The 16,968-nt window shown below is 37.6% G+C and overlaps 1 protein-coding gene across 1 annotated transcript in view; it reads right to left on the minus strand.

The window, feature by feature from the left end:
• LOC139737941 (26S proteasome non-ATPase regulatory subunit 11B-like) overlaps window positions 1-16,968 on the minus strand; it is a 232,528-nt gene that overhangs the window by 152,200 nt on the left and 63,360 nt on the right. The window contains exon 4 of the mRNA XM_071648606.1: window positions 14,527-14,656. Within this exon, the coding sequence (XP_071504707.1) occupies window positions 14,527-14,656 (130 nt within the window). The remainder of the gene's footprint in view (window positions 1-14,526; window positions 14,657-16,968) is intronic.

Genomic DNA, 16,968 nt, shown 5'->3' on the forward strand with positions numbered 1-16,968 from the left:
TTGTAATATGTATCCAGTGTTTTTAAAGGAAAGTTTTTCTTCAAATTACATGTTCAATAGTCAGCTAACCAAGAACTTACTGTTTGAATTGTGATCTGTGTTTTCTGAATATTTAGGAGGAAGTTATTAGATGAGATCCCGCTTGTGCATGTGCAGTCAGTTTAGTATTCAAAGCTGTAAATGTGGCTACTCTCAGTAGATTAAATAAGTGAACTTAAATGCTTCTGTTTGAAGTTTGGGTGAGTGAGGAGGGCATGTCAAAACTTCTTCCTGAATTATTCATAAAATAAGGATCAAACTTCAAAATGGTGTGTTCTTGTTTAATCTATTTTATTTCATATTTCTTTGATTGTTACTACATGAGATTTTGAAGTCAAGCAGCCACATTTGGCACACTCAACATACATAACATGAAGACTGAATACTGCTTCTGAACACTGACACACCATGTCTTATGACCTTTATTCTCTTTTTCTACATGTGGGGAATGACTTCATGCATAAACCATCCATCTCTGTATTTCCAGTTCTATGGTTTTGGAGGCAGTTCATTATGTATCTAGTGAGTTATCTTGTAAGACTGCCTGAGTAAAAGTTCTTGTGCTTTCAAGAGGTTTTGTGTAAAACCTGAAAGCTTTCTCTGATGACCAACCAGCTCTGGCTAGGATCTGGTTGACTAGAAGATCTGTCTTGGCAGCCAGTGAAGTTGCTGCTTCCTGTGTTGTGCGAGCCTTATAAACATCTGTATCCACACCTATGTACTCTTTGCAAGCAGGTCTTGATCCAGTGGGACAATGTTTGAGTAGTTACTCTGCTGTGTGGGCTGGTGAATTTACGAAGAACAGGTTCTCGTTCCCATAATCTATTTTTGTGCACTGGACATACTGCTGTACATATCTCACGATACACAATCTCCCAAAAGGTGGGTACGTTCTAGTTTAAACTCACAATTGGAATTCCCTCATTTGGGCAATTCCAGCATTAAGGACATTACATTTAGAGAATTTTTGGTGACTTTGTGGGCTTATTTCAACAACTCAGCATAATCATTCTTAATCCATTCATGGTTTATTCTAACCCAGTCATCCTGAAATGTCAACAGTCCGAGTTTTGATAATTTACTATAAATCATTTTGTAGATACATGTACATGTACACAATTTAACGTTTGCCGTTACGGACATTACATTTTTTGGACACGATTTTTTACCTTCATGTGGATATGTTGGGAAATTTATGAATCAGAGCATTAAGTAAAAGGAATTTTCTTCTGAAATGAGTGCTCTGGTTCTGTTTAAGTTGTAGATTGATAATGGTGTGCAACACATTCAGCATTTACTCTACAGGGTCACAAATGTAGCGTTACGGACATTACATTTTTAGCGTTACGGACATTACAACTTTGTCCACTTTTTTAAGTCTGAATATTCATACTTTAACACAGTCCATATCTCAGACAAGGCTAATATTAGTGTTTTTTGGTTCATTCTTAACCATAAACTACTTTGAAACAAATGCTGAAGTGTTTCTGAATATGGAATAATGAGAGTCAAAGATTGTGTGTTTTTACAAAAATTATCAAAAATTTTGCCCCAAAATGGGTTTTTTAAAGGAAAGAATGCCTAAAAACACTTTAATTGTATCAAAATACCACTTCAATGAAAGAACTTAACAAGTTCTAGCATTTGATACTAAATTTGTCCCTGTAGCTCATATATTTTTCAAATTATTGCAGATTTATGATTTTAGGAAAGGTAACATTTTTTGCGGAATTGCCCATTTGCTTTGCTTCAAGGGGTCATCCAACTGGCAACATTTTGTCCCCTCTTCAACACATGCAAAGATTGTACCGGTACTCTGTGTGCTGATACTAAAGCCATTGGCATATACACTTTGAGCGTTGGGTTCCTGAGGTTTAGTGAATTTGCAAGAGCCAATTTTCATAGAAAACTGAAAACTCGGCTAATATTGTATGTAAGTATATCTAGGTAATACAGGTCTCAGCTGAAAAACATCTATTATCAGTCTGGTCATCAGTGGATGAGATTTCACAGTCTCCTTGCTGTCAATAAGAATCAGAAAGGTGGATAAGGCATTACAAGCTATGTTGATTGCACTGTAGCTGAGGTTGTTGTTATGGAATAATCTGCTACGGAATTCCAGTAAGTACTGCTTCCATTTCGGTTTGGAGGTAACTCATATTCCTGCAATAGCAGAATCTGCGCTACTGTGTGATGTAAACTTGGTATTGCTTGCAGGTTGATACTCTCTATGATGCTGTAATAATGTCCAGTGTTCTACTGCTTAAAGGGGCTGTACAGCACTGGTTGAGGTGGGGATTCATGTTTTTTACATTCCTAAGTGAGATAATGAGAATGTGATTTTAAGAAGGATTCAACATTCATTTGATGAAAATTGGTTTTCAAATGGCTGGGATATCCCAAAAAGTGATAATAATAAAAGGCGACATGCCACAACTCTATTAGGATCTCTTTGTTTCACCTTGTTTTTGGATGTCTCAGCCATTTCAAAACCGATTTTCATCAAATAAACTTTTGATACCCTTTAGAATTGCATGCTCTTTGACATCTTATAGAGTGGTTTCTGAATATATCACACAACGTTAAAAGCTAAATCCTCACCTCGACCAGAACTGTACACACCCTTTAATCCTTGATTTTCAAAGTGTCATCCCATAACCTCCAAAAAAGGCGCTCAACATTAGTATTAGGCGGGTCGGTGGTGTTTACCATGGGGAGGAGTAGAAAATCTTCTTGCACGCCGAGTGGGCCAATTTGGGACAAGTAGTAGCCCCCTGGCTTTGTCCACTCTGATTTTTTTGTACTCATTTGGGGATCATACAGAATGGTGGGAAAGTTGCTTTCACCTTTCCAGTCACTCTTGCTACCATTCATATTGATGGTCTAAGCTTTGTGGCCATCAATTCATGACATACATCCTTCACTTTTTGTACCTTAATATGATGCAATTTTACAGTCATTCTCAATGTTCAGGATAAAATCAAGAAAGGCTAGTTCATATGTTGGCGTGAGCACTGATTTCTCATCATGAATGATAAATCCTAGTTCTGAGATGATTTTGTGGAATGTTGCAGACATGCTCTCTTGGAGTTAGGGTGGGATTCTGAAATCCTTCCTAAGAAGATTTTTCTTCCTAAGTCAAGATTTTTTCTCAAGAGGTATTCTGAAAATCTTCCCAAGTTTCTTCCTAATTCTTTTCCTAAACTTAGGAAGAAACTGAGAGAAATATGCAAATGAGGATGAGGATGAGGATGAAGATATGCAAATTTCTGACTTGGGAAGAAGTTGGTAAATTATAGAATGATGACAAAAGATTCAGTTTGCACATCAATGTACCATATCAGTCACATGAGCCAAAATTCAAGCTAAATACTAAAGGACTGAGGGAGTAAGCTGAATACACAATATTTTTGTATGTTTTTAGTGAAAAAATGCTGTTACCACGGCATTGCCCTATTGTTTAACAATGACAAAGATTAAGTTTGTACATCTACTTACTATAGCCGTCATATGTACCAAATTTCAAGCCAAATTCTCAAAGACTGATTGAGAGAACTAAATCCCCAGTATTTTTGTACAATTTTCATCTAGGACATGCTGTTACCATGGCAACACATTGTTCAACAATGACGAAAGATGAAGTTTGCACATTTTCGTACTATAACGGTCACATGTGCCAAATTTCAAGCCAAGTGCTCAAAGACTGAGATAACTGAATCCACATTATTTTTGTACGATTTTCATCTAGGATATGCTGTTACCATGGCAACGCATTGTTAAAACAATCACAAAAGATTGTTTGCACATCTATGTACCATAGCTGTCACATGTGCCAAAATTTAAGCTATATGCTAAAAGACTGAGGGAGTTAGTAAGCTGAATCCGCAACATTTTCATATGCTTTTTAATAGGTAACTGTTACTATGGCAAAACAATGTTGTTTAAACAATGACAAAAGATTAAGTTTGCACATCTACGCATCATAGCCGTCACATGTGCTTTTCAGTGAAAAAAATGCTGTTACCATGGCAACACATTGTTCAACATCAACAAAAGATGTGTTTTTGCACATCCACATACTGTAGCAGTCACATGTGATGCAATTCAAAAAAGCCAAGTCCCACCCTTCGACTATTGAATTAGGTGTACCTCAAGGGTCAATTCTTGGTCCCCTTTTATTTTCAATTTATGTCGACAGTCTACCCGAGTGTACTTCAGAAGGTGTTATAGATATGTACGCTGACGATACGACCCTCACTGTCAGTGCTAATGACGCAGCAGTTTTAGAAGAAAAGATAACTGTTGCACTACACTAAGTAATGGGGTGGATTAAGGAAAATCGTCTCGTCCTTAACACTGACAAAACTTCTGTCATGATAATCGGCTCCCGTGCTAATCTCGGGAAAATTGAAAATTTCAGTATTTCATTAGATGGTAGTCTGATTAAAAGAGTTCAGTTCACCAAATGTTTAGGTGTTTTAATAGATGAAGAACTGAAATAGTCTAAACAAATCGAAAATGTATGCAAACATACCCAGAAAAGTATGTGCATGATAAAGAGAGCGAAGGCCTTTCTGCCCCAACAATCCCTAAAATTACTTTATAATAGTCTAGTGTTACTACAATTTGATTACTGTTCTGTTGTTTGGTCAAACAGATTTCAATCCCATACAACTAAGCTAGAAAAAATTCAAAAGAGGGCAGCACGAATAATTTTGGACAAAACATATGACACACCGTCGGCTGATTTATTCAAAAGTCTTAAATGGATGACACTAGACAAACGTTTTGAGTTCAGTTGCGTTATGATGATATATAAATCAGGGCTCGACACTAACGGTGGCCCGGTGGCCCGGGGCCACCAAAATTGAAAGGCGGGCCACCAAATTTTTAAAAAGGGCAAATTTTGTGGCCCGCCTCGGGCCACCAAATTTTTTTGAAAAGTACGTCAATTACTTTGTAACTTTTTGCGCCGGAAATTAGCAGTTATATTTGTTTAAAGGACGGATGAAAAGGACTGAATGAGTGCCTGAGAGTGAGTGTTGTGAGTTTGTTGAGGTTTATTTATGAGCAGATGTATGTCCAACTTCCAATTCTTACTATGACTTGATAAAACTTAGATATTTGACTCATTAAAAAAAAACAGGACTTTTAATGTTTTTTTTTCGGGGCCACCAAATTTTTCTCTCGGGCCACCAAAAATTTGAAATTGAGGATTTTGGTGGCCCCATCGGGCCACCAAACAAAAAAGTTAGTGTCGAGCCCTGTATAAAAGCGTCCATAACTTAGCACCTTTTGTACCTTCACGTGCACTTAGTTAAGCCTAGTGATGTACATGAACATCATACAAGGCTAATAGACAGTGGACGTCTACGTGTGCCAAGATTTCGCTCTGATTGTCACAAGTGCAGCCCAATCGTATCTTCTCTACTTGAATGGAACAGGCTGGATCATTCAATTAGATCAGCTTCTTCCATATATTCATTTAAAAGATTGTTTGAGCAAAGTTGTTATTTGTAAGTAATACACAAAATTTATTCTGGGCTAGCTTATCATTCCTGTATAATAGCGTCTTAATTGTTATTTCAGCATTCTGGTGAACTCTTGCTGTGGCATGTACTTTTTTTATGTTACTTTGCAATGTAAAGTATGCTGGTATGTATCTACACTATGTCATCTTCTGTTATATACATTTTGCTATTTAATGTACATATGTTCATCAATATTATTCAGGGCTCCATGGAAGACAACTATTTATTGGTGAATGGGCTATCCTGACAAAATATTATAAATGAATAAATAAATAAATAAATAAATAAATTGAAGTCAAATACTCAAAAACTGAGGGAGCTACAATAGGTCAATCCACATATTTTTGTATGATTGGCAAACTAGAAATGTCCCTATGGCGACTGGTATGCCTCCGCCATAATGCATGATTCTCCTAATAGGTCTATAGTACATGTGGACAATGTGTGATTACATTTTCACAAAACTGGCAAAATATTAAAATGACATGTTTGTCACAAATGTGCTGAATGTTCACCTTCCTTGACCGAGGTTTAATTGCATAAATAGGAGAGCACATATTTGGGGATTTAAAGACTTTAACTTGACTTTGACCCTTTCATAAGTTTATGCTTTGAGTAATTTTCAAGGTATGGAGAAAACGTGCAATTTCTGTATTGAATAGTAAATTGTTACCATTTTCATCTGGCCTTTGACCCTAAAATTCATAAGAGAATTACTGTCAGACAGAACATGCATATATATGTACTAAGTTTCAAGATAACTTGAGCCACTTCCGAGATATGGAGGAAGAAGTAAGTTCAGCACTTTCACTTGATCTTTGACCTTTGACCTTTTTGGCAAAAAAAAAAAGACTTCCCAGAGAATCTCTATTAGGTTATACATGCATACACCAAGTTAAAAAAAAATAATCCTGCTGGCATTGCGTAAATATGAGGGAAATAGTAAAATTTTGAAGTGTTGACCTTGACCTTTGACACCCTGACCTTTGACCCATGAATCCTAAATTCTCTAGATAATCATTGCCAGTCAGTACATGCAGATATACTATGTTCTATGAAGATACCTTGAACAATTTCCAAGATACGGAGAAAAAAGTGAACTTTTAAAATTTTTACTTGACCTTTTGACCTTTGACCTCATGATCCCAAATTTTCACCAGAAAATCTTAATTGGGTAATACATGTATACACTAAGTTTCAAGAAAATATCTTCAGGCATTGCATAGATATGGGGGAAATAGTGAAATTTTGAGCATTTGACCTTGAACTTTTGACCTTTGACCTTGAGCATGTGCACCCAAAAGTTGATAGGCGCAACTTCACTCCCTAATACATATACATGCCAAGTTTCATTAGGATACCTCAAAATGTTTTTTAGTTACGCTGTCCACAAAATTCATTACGGACGGACAGAAGGACGGACAGACAACCCGAAAACATAATGCCTCCGGCACCACTTCGTGGCGGAGGCATAAAAACTGCTGTTGCCATGGCAACATATTTATTCACAAACAAAACAGGTGTCTTGCACAACACATTACATTGATCATATTCCCAAATTTCAACTGAATTTCTTTAGAAATGAGAGTAGTTCGATCCACAACATTTTGTAAGATTTCTAAAAAATTTGACGTTGCCATGGCAATGCATTATGCAATACTAACGAAAAAGGTGTCTTGCACATCTTCCTCTGATAGTGGTCACACATGCCAAATTTGGAGTTAATTGCTCAAAAAATGAGAGTAGTTCGATACACAAGATTCTATGAAAATATGCCATTGCCATGGCAACTTATTATGCAATACTAACAAAAAAGATGTCTTGCACATAGTATACCTTTAGTTTGATATCAGTCACACATGATAAATTTGGGGTTAATTGCTCAAAAAATGAGTAACTCGATCCACATTTTGTAAGATTTAAAAGAAAATTACCATTGCCATAGCAACGCATTATGCAATACAGTACTCTCCGCATAATCGGGTAGGCTCGGGCAGAGCGTTTCTTACCCGATTAAGCGGAGTACCCGATTAACAGAAGAACACGTCTCATTCACAATTGACACACACAATGTGTATATATACATGCATTGTACACTGCACCAAACACCTACACTGCATGCTTAACACGCGTGCTTGCAGGGCACATTATACATACCTTACGCTTGCTCAGTCACGAGCAATAATTTACACTATTTTTATAAACAAATATGTCTTCAGAAAACTTTGTCATTTGACTATAGACTCCTCGCTAACACGCAGGCATTTTTCGAACTAACACATCTCTCTGCGTGCACTAGTCACGTACACAGTTACTTTTCGAAAAGTGACTGAGGAAAAAGCAAAATTATGGAGCTGGTGAACGGCCTGGTTTTCGTTGCAAACTTCTCGTGTTGTGAATGTTGTTGCAGAGCAAGGGAGGAGCGCAAGTGTGTTCAACTCCTGTCTCTCTATGCAGTTGTGAGTGCCAGCTACAATATGTGTAATGTTCGTTTACGTGTGGCAAGTCGGTACTGGTACATTATGTTTTCATGTTTAATCCCCAAATGATCGGTCTTCTTTGCAAATTAAGCAGAGAATGCGATTAGCCGTGGAAAATTTGACATTCATGATTTGTTAAAGTGTTATATCTGCAATAAAATGTGGGTAGAAATTAGATAAGAAGAAAATTATTTACCCATTTATGCGGAGGAGCAACCCGATTATCAGGTAATTTTAATGTGCATTGGAACTGATTTTGACATTACTACCCAATTAAACGGAGTACCCATTTAAGAGATACCCGATTACGCGGAGAGTACTGTACTAACGAAAAAGGTGTCTGGCACATCTTCCTTTGATAGTGGTCAAGCATGCCAAATTTGGAGTTGATTGCTCAAAAAATGAGAGAGTCGTTCGATTCACAATTTTTAATGAAAATATGCCGTTATCATGGCCACGCATTATGCAACACTAACAAAAAAGGTGTCTTGCACATCTACCTTTGATAGTGGTCACACATGCCAAATTTGGGGTCAATTGCTCAAACAAGGCAAGTGCCAAATTGTGTCTCGCCCATTCGCGTCCAAGAAATTAATATTTTTCTAACTCCCAGAAGTTCATTGACCCACCTATGACCTTTGACCTTGTGGTGACCTTCAACTTCCCAAGGGACATTTACCATCTAAGTTTGGTCACAAACGGACAAAGGGATCAAAAGTTATGAGCCATAATCGAAACGCGCCATGAAAACTTAACATTGGCCCCTAAAAATTTGTTGACCCCTTTCTGTGACCTTTGACCTTGTGATGACCTTCACCTCCCCAAGGGACATCTACCATCCAAGTTTGGTCACAAACGGACAAAGGGATCAAAAGTTATGAGCCACAATCGAAACACGCCCTAAAAACTTAACATTGGGCCCTAAAAGTTTGTTGACCCCTGTCTGTGACCTTTGACCTTGTGATGACCTTCAACTCCCCAAGGGACATCTACCAGCCAAGTTTGGTCACAAACGGGCAAAGGGATCAAGTTATGAGCCATAATCAAATGCGCCATAAAAACTTAACATTGGGCCCTAAAAGTTCGTTGACCCCTGTCTGTGACCTTTGACCTTGTGGTAACCTTCAACTTCCCAAGGGACATCTACCATCTAAGTTTGGTCACAAACAGACAGATGCATCAAAAGTTACGAGCCATAAATGAAATGCGCCCTAAAAACTTAACATTGGGCCCTAAAGTTCATTGACCTCTGCCTGTGACCTTTGACCTTGAGGTGCCCTTCATGTTTGGTAAAATGTGTAACTTTGTATAACCACTCTTCCCTCCAAGTTTGATTGAAATTGAAATCCTCAGTAGAGAGTTATTCAAGTTTTTGTAGCGTTACGGACAGACGACGGACGACGGACGGACAACGGACGGACAACGTACGGACGACGGATGGACAGACGCCGCAGGCGATCCCTCAGTCTCCCCACACCTCCGGTGGGCTCGACAAAAATGAGAGTAGTTCGATCCCCAAGATTTTGCAACGGACTGACTGCCCGACCGACCAACTGACCAGCCACCCGACCTCAGTGATTTCTATAATATACCCCCATACACACTATGTGTGGGTGGGGGTATAAAAATTAGAAATGTCGCTATAGCGACTGGTATGCTTCTGCCATAATGCATGGTTCTCTTAATAGGCCTATAGTACAATGTCTTGACAATATGTGATGACAGTTTAACATAAATGGCAAAATATTAAAATGACAGAATGTTCACATTCCTTGATCTTGACTATTATTATATATTGTCTACAAGTGTAGGTATTGGGGATTTGAGGATTTTTCCTTGACTTTTATATGATCCTTGTATAAGTTTGAGTAATTTTCAAGGTATGGAGAAAAAGTGCAATTTCAGTATTAAATATTAAAATATTAGCATTTTAACCTGGCCTTTGACCCTTGACATTACCAATGAGCCTAAAATTCCCAAGAGAATCACTGTCATGTAGAACATGCAGATATACTCAGTTTCATGATGATACCTTGAGTCACTTTTGAGATATGGAGGAAGAAGTGAAATTTTGCACTTTCACTTGACCTTTTGAACTTTGAAAGTTTGGCAAGAAACTTCCCAGAGAATCTCTATTGTTTAATACATGTATATATGAAGTTTGAAGAAAAATCCTGGAGGTATTGCATACAATGTAGCTATGAGGGAAATAGTGAAAATTTGAGGAGCTGACCTTGACCTTTGACCCTGACCTTTGAACAATGACCCCCAAATTCCCTGGATAATCACAGTCGGTGATAAGCACAATCAATCAAACTTCTAAAAGAATGCACCAACTGACTTAAATATTCACATGCAGCATGCTAAGACATCAGTAATCACATGTGGTAAGACAATAGCTAATTTCTTCTCATTTACTGTTAATTATTAAAGATTAATTACCAAAAAGTCCCCAAAAACCCACGTAATGCGTCAAAAAAAAGCATTTTACAACTTACGTAAAATCAAGATTTGAGGTCCATATTTTAAGTCTACCCCTATGTGTTTGGTATCAAATTAATGGATTTTTTCCTGGCATTGCTTGCATGCAATACAAAACAGTGGTTCTTTCAGCTGGAGAAAGTTATGAGGTCTGAAGTCCCCTCCTGGTAGGAGTGTAATGCTGGCTTATTTTTGTGACATTGTGACCTTTTAACCCATGCTGTACAGCTATACATGGAGAAAAAGCTTATTTTTCTGCTTTTCCTGAAAGTACTGAAGACACACTACAATATGGTGCGCTGTTTGCCAATAAATGTTCAGCCAGTTTTGAGTTTTGAGCCATTTTCAAATGCTGAGGAAAATAAGTGCAGCCGTTTTTCAGTATTTTCAGTGAGGTATATCCTAATTTGACTACTTTAAAGAATCTCTTCCCCTTATTGAATATCCTTGTTTTTTTAACCATGAATTGTACATATGTAGAAATCTATTGTGTGAAAATTTTAGCAAATTTGAGCAATAGGAACTTATTTTTTTTATATTTTTACAAATTGCTGAGGATAAAAAAGTGTGATACATGCCCATGTTATACTGCATGAAGGTCATATGATAAGTGTTCAGTGTTCATATTTCAATGCTTGTTCAATTTCTAAAGATATCATAAGCAAAAACATAGTATTTTGGCTTAATATGTCATTATTTGAGTATCACAGCTTGGATATCCCATCTTGCCATGTAAAGACAGAATACATACCATCATGAAATATCATGACATTGAAATAATAATAAGAAATATTCAAGTGACCAAAATACTTGTTTGTGAAAATAAATAACAAATGAAAGGTGATTTCTTATGGAGCAGTTCTTTCAAATGTCAAACAGCTTCGATAATGAAGCAAGTGAAATCTGAAAACTATCCTGGCAACAAGTTGAAATGGATAGGGAATTCTGACAAAAACTGTCACACCATTTGATGTTTGAATTTGTCTTTTTTATTGGATGAGGTTATAAAACTATAAGTGCCGCCGATAAAATAACAATCCTCTCAATTTGAACAAGAGCAGTAGGGTGGTACACTAGTACGAATCAGTAAACAGCTGATTATTTATGCATCGTATCCATGGGCAACTGCGGGGTAACTGCAAGAAGGCGCAGGAAATTAGACTTGAGTCAAGAACGACTATTAATTATTATTTTTTTATTCAAACTATTTTTTTTTTTCTTGGACTGAAAAAAAAAAAACCCAAAATATTTCATATTACGCTTCTAAAATATATAATGAATATATGAAGTCTTTTTATCGTGATTTTATGAAGAATTAGAATTATTAAAAAAATATAGATACTAGACGGGCTGAACAAGGAAGTCTAATTTCACCCCAAGAATTTGCAACACCCCGCACCTCGGGTGCATTCCTAGCGTTCTTGCCGCATCGCACTCTCACCTAGCTAGGCCATGTGCACAAGCCAGTCACATATTCACAGTACACACGTTGTAGCCAGTTCACCGATCTCATTCCTGATCTCGTGCGTGTAGAAAATTCTCTCAAAACTAAGCCAGACATGATTTTGGAACATACATTACAGTGTCAAGACCTTTTCAGTGGACTTTGAATTCACTATTTGTCTGTTTTAGCTCTTGAATGTACGACTTCGAACGTCCGATTTGTTTTTTCCCACACCACGTGGAGTTCTGTGTTTTTTCAGCCCCATGCACCATCCACACACGTCACACACACAAGCCATCGCGATCGAAGTTTGAGCGATAGCGATAACATGTGCGGAGCAGACATGCGGATTTCAGCACAGGGTAAATGAGTAGTTGAACGTATCACGATTGTAAAACAAATCTATTTCTATGTCTCTGCAAATTTGAATTAGGCTATCTCAGCATAGATAGACTATGATACATTACAAAATAGATTAGCCATAGCAAGAACTTGCTTACATGAGAGTTATTAGATAACGTTGCAAAATAAAAACCCCGTCATTGAATGGAATGTTCCAGAGCTATCTCGGGGGGGGGGGGGGGGGGGGGGGGGGGGGGGCTCGAGGACATTATGGACACGTCGATTCGCAAGTGGGTAGGATGTGATTACAGATGGCTTGAAATGAAGAGGATTTATGAATGAAATACACAGAAACAATATTTTTTCATAATTCCTGCACAATTTATTATTTCTTTTCATAAAATTCACATAAACTAGTGCTGTATTGAGTCAACTAAGTGCATATTAGCATGAGTGTACACGCATCATCCCTCCTGCCTAGTGGGAATGACACAGGCAGTTTTTTCCAATGACGTATGAATGCTCTTCGCGTGTAGATCACGCCGTAGGGAAGATCGCGCCCAAGTTCATGGCCAACTTACCAGGCAGGCACGATATTACAGATTACACAGAGGCCCGTACGTGGATGGGTTAAAGTGAAAACAAAGTTCTGGTAAGGGCTTGAGAACCCTTCTGGCACCATTTCATATTTGCTTGCAATATATCGAAAGAGTCTACAAAGAAACTTACCTGGCTGACGCGGTTTGCCGGAATGATGAGTCGTTTTGGAGTATTTTGAGAAAAATAATAAAAGTAGGTAGACCGACTTTTATTCCAGAAGGCTCCAGACTAACTCGGTCTCAGGGAAAACTCGACCCTATTTCAGACAATTTACACACAGTTCGTGATCGCCATGTTCATCAGTACTCTATAATACTACGGGTACCAAACGAGGCCTTACTGAGCAGACAGGAAAGTGCGTGCTAATCCTGTACAAAACAAATGGACAGCGCGCAGTCCTCAAGCCTACTAGTATACGCACATCACCTCAGTTGCTGAGACGCGCGGTCTTTGAACTTTTTGTTGTTGTTTATCAAGCATCTTTGATTGTTTTTAGAGGTGCTTGAGAGGCGCACACTAATTTTGCATGCGCGCCAAAGAGGTTTTTGATGAGCGCGTTGTAACAACTTGGACCATTACTGCGAGTAGCCAGAACGCTACAATGTAGTTTATACAGGCCGCTCCCATATGCATAGTACAACACTGTACTGTACATGGTCTCAATCCAGAGGGACAACCAATACAACTCATTCCGCCGTCAAGCAAAGAGAGGCCGAGTTATCCCCGAGTCCGAGTCTAGCCTGACCCCGTTCGGGTAAGTTCTGAGACTGAACGTTTTTGGTTAATATTTCCCATTTTCGTCGTTACCCATCGAATATCTTGTCATTACCCATCGAATATCTTGTCATTGCAGCATTATTCCGCACATTTCCTAGGCATACGTTCACATTTTGGAGCAAAATTTGACAACTTTTGCAGGCGTACCAGAACTTTGTTTGGGCTTTAAATACTGTGGAAAAAGTTAGCTTCACAGGGTTTTGGTAAAACTGTGGTTACCATGGACATGCTTTGTCAAACCAACACAAACAACATGTCTTCCACATCTACACCTCAATGCTATAATGTCCACCAAATTTGATTTCAATTGCCTCAAAATTGTGGAAGCAATTCACTCTACAAGATTTTCAAGAAAATATGCGGTTACCATGGCAATGCCTTGTCGGGTACAAATACAAAGAGTGTCTTGCATAACTACACCTATAGATCATTATACACACCAAATTTGTAGTAAATTGCTTTAATACAGTGGAAGTAGTTCAATCGACAAGGTTTTGGGAAAATTGTGGTCACCATGGCAACGCTTTTCCCAACAAACACAAAACATGATTTGAGGTATTTTACTTGACTTTTGACCCTTTTGTAAGTGTATGCATCGAGTAATTTCCAAGGCAAAAAGAGAACAAAAGTGTAATTTCAGCATTAACTAGTAAAGTTTCAGCCTTTCACTCTTGCCTTTGACCCTTGATCTTTGACAAAAATTGATTACGGACGGACGGAAGGACAGACAACCAGAAAATATCATGCCTCTAGTGACACTTCATGGTGGAGGCACAAAAACTGAGCAAATCAAAATAATTGTATCAGTGTTATGGTTCATCACTTTTCTTACCTACTGTGAGGGCATCTGTGTACTTTTTGTTGTCAAAGTATAGAGCGATTAGTCTTGCCTCAAGAGCCTGGCGAAGGAACACTCTCTTTTCAGTGGTTGCCCACTGAATGCATTCTTGACATAATTCAATCTGGAGGGAGAGAGAGAGAGAGAGAGAGAGAGAATATAAGCATGGGATTACCTTCAATAGCTGTTAATATGAAGTTCAGATTTTAAGCTTCCAATTTACACACTTGAAACTTTCCCTGCAAACTTGTCTCTAGCTGCATTGATCCCTATAGCCTACGTACAACAGTACAATGCAGTCCCCAGTCCTCTGCACACACTATTGCCTTTGTTCACACAAAGATAAATGTTTACAAATTAACTGAGCCCAGGGCAACGCATAATCATACCTACTGTTGTTGCCATGACTTCTTATGCAATATAAGAATGTGGGTGGTGCAGTCTCTCAGTTAATTATACCTCAGATTTGGCCATCCTGAAATAAAATATAGTCCAATACAGGAGCGGATCCAGGAATTTCAGAAAGGGGGAGCGCAAAAAAAAAAAGAAAAAAGAGGGGGGCGTATATAAAATATGAAATATAAAGTAACCTAATTTCATTTTCAAATTAACAAAACCTTCAACAAAACACTGCAAATGTTCAGATTCACAAACCCTTGAGAAGTAATTTTTGCATTAACAAATATCTAGGTATTCCAAATTGTGTGTTTCGATTGATGAACCCTTGAAATAACGAACATAACACAGTGTATTCATCTACACAGCCAGAATAAGTAACATCTGTTCTAACAACAGAAATTACACATATGTACCTGGGAACTATGGCAAAATGAAAGCTAGATGCTTTCATCACTTTTTTATATGGGTATTTCCAAAAAGTTGGGACCCCAATGTGTGACATACACCTCAAAATTTAAACCTATGTAATGGAGACTGAATTTGCCTTTAAATGAATGATCTTTATTAATAGTAATATATTACAGTTGGGATTACAGTTACGCCTCTCTTAGATTTTTTTAATGCACTGCTATATATTCGAAGAAATACCGATGTTACATGGACACCATTTCTGTAGACAAGTTTAATAATTCATCATTATTGCAGAAGAATAATCCACGAGAAGTAAGTAGTTGTAATTAATTCAATGCATGCTAGCTGGTTGAGTAATTGACCAAAAATGATGGCACATTTACTCTCATTATTTCTTTTTTCCATGCACCTATCACGTCTCTCTCAGAATGTATGAATGTAGCTTAAATCTTCATGAAACTGCCTTCTTTTAGTTTTTATCAATATAATCTCATTTATTCTGCACCTGTGTTACTTTGCTAAAAGAAGAAGTTCCACTCTTCAAACAAATGCCAATTAAAATCTATGGTTCATGTATGCTTGTGGTGTGGATACATGTGTACTTCAAATTACCAAGGTTACATGGACACCGCGTCATGGTAACTCTGGTAGAGAGATAGGTAGATTTGAGCCAATTTTTAGTTACCATGTAGGCAAACTTTCAATAGTCATGTGGTAGTCCTTGTGGAAAGGGGAATAAAAATATTTCCTGTCAGCACTTGTTGAGCTAATATCTATCAAATCTATGCATATATTACCAATGTTACCAGGACGCGGTGTCCCTGTAACCTTGGTATATCCTTGATGTCTAAACTTGAGCATCAAATTTCAGCTTTCAAAATGATATTCACAACATTTGTTAACTAGATTGTGAAAAAGTATTGAGAACTGAAAGAAAAAAAAAACAATACACTTCTGGGGTAGTCCATTTTCCAATGAAAAACTGGTGATTTTAATGAACATGAAGTCATAGTTCTCACTGATAATTCATAATTTTATAAAGAAACCTGGAACCTTTTCATAGTAGCAGGATCAAAACAGCCACTTGCTTATTTCTTAACATTCTAAAAGTTGGGAAAGAACTGGCACATACCAAGCAATGTAGATCAATGCCAATATAGTAGATATGTACAACTGGCAATTATTCAGCGAGATCATATATTCAAAATTACCAGTGTTACATGGACACCGCGTCATAGTAACAATGGTATGAAGAATGGTAGTTTCAAACCAAGTTTTCATAACTACGTGAACATGCTTTTGATAATCAAGTTTTAGTCCTTATGTGAATAGAAATGATATTTTCTGCTGGCACTGGTTGACATGCTTGTATTTATCATATCCATGCATGCATCACCTATGTTACTACGATGGAGTGTCCTTGTAATATAGAGGTATGTTCTCAATATGTCAACTTGAGGATCAAGTTTCAGCAATCAAATCAGTATTCTTGCATTTTCTAGAGTTTACTCAACTATTAAAAAGCTTGAAGAATGAGAGACGAAAAATGTCAAGAGCAGCACATGTATGGTTTTAAGACCAAAATATCTTACTTCACAGATAATGATATAATTTCAAGGATCACAA

This window comes from Diadema antillarum, unplaced genomic scaffold (assembly GCF_040938485.1).
Source record: "Diadema antillarum isolate AM-2024a unplaced genomic scaffold, OU_Dant_1.0 seq00000716_RagTag, whole genome shotgun sequence".
In the NCBI taxonomy this organism is placed as follows: Eukaryota; Metazoa; Echinodermata; class Echinoidea; order Diadematoida; family Diadematidae; genus Diadema; species Diadema antillarum.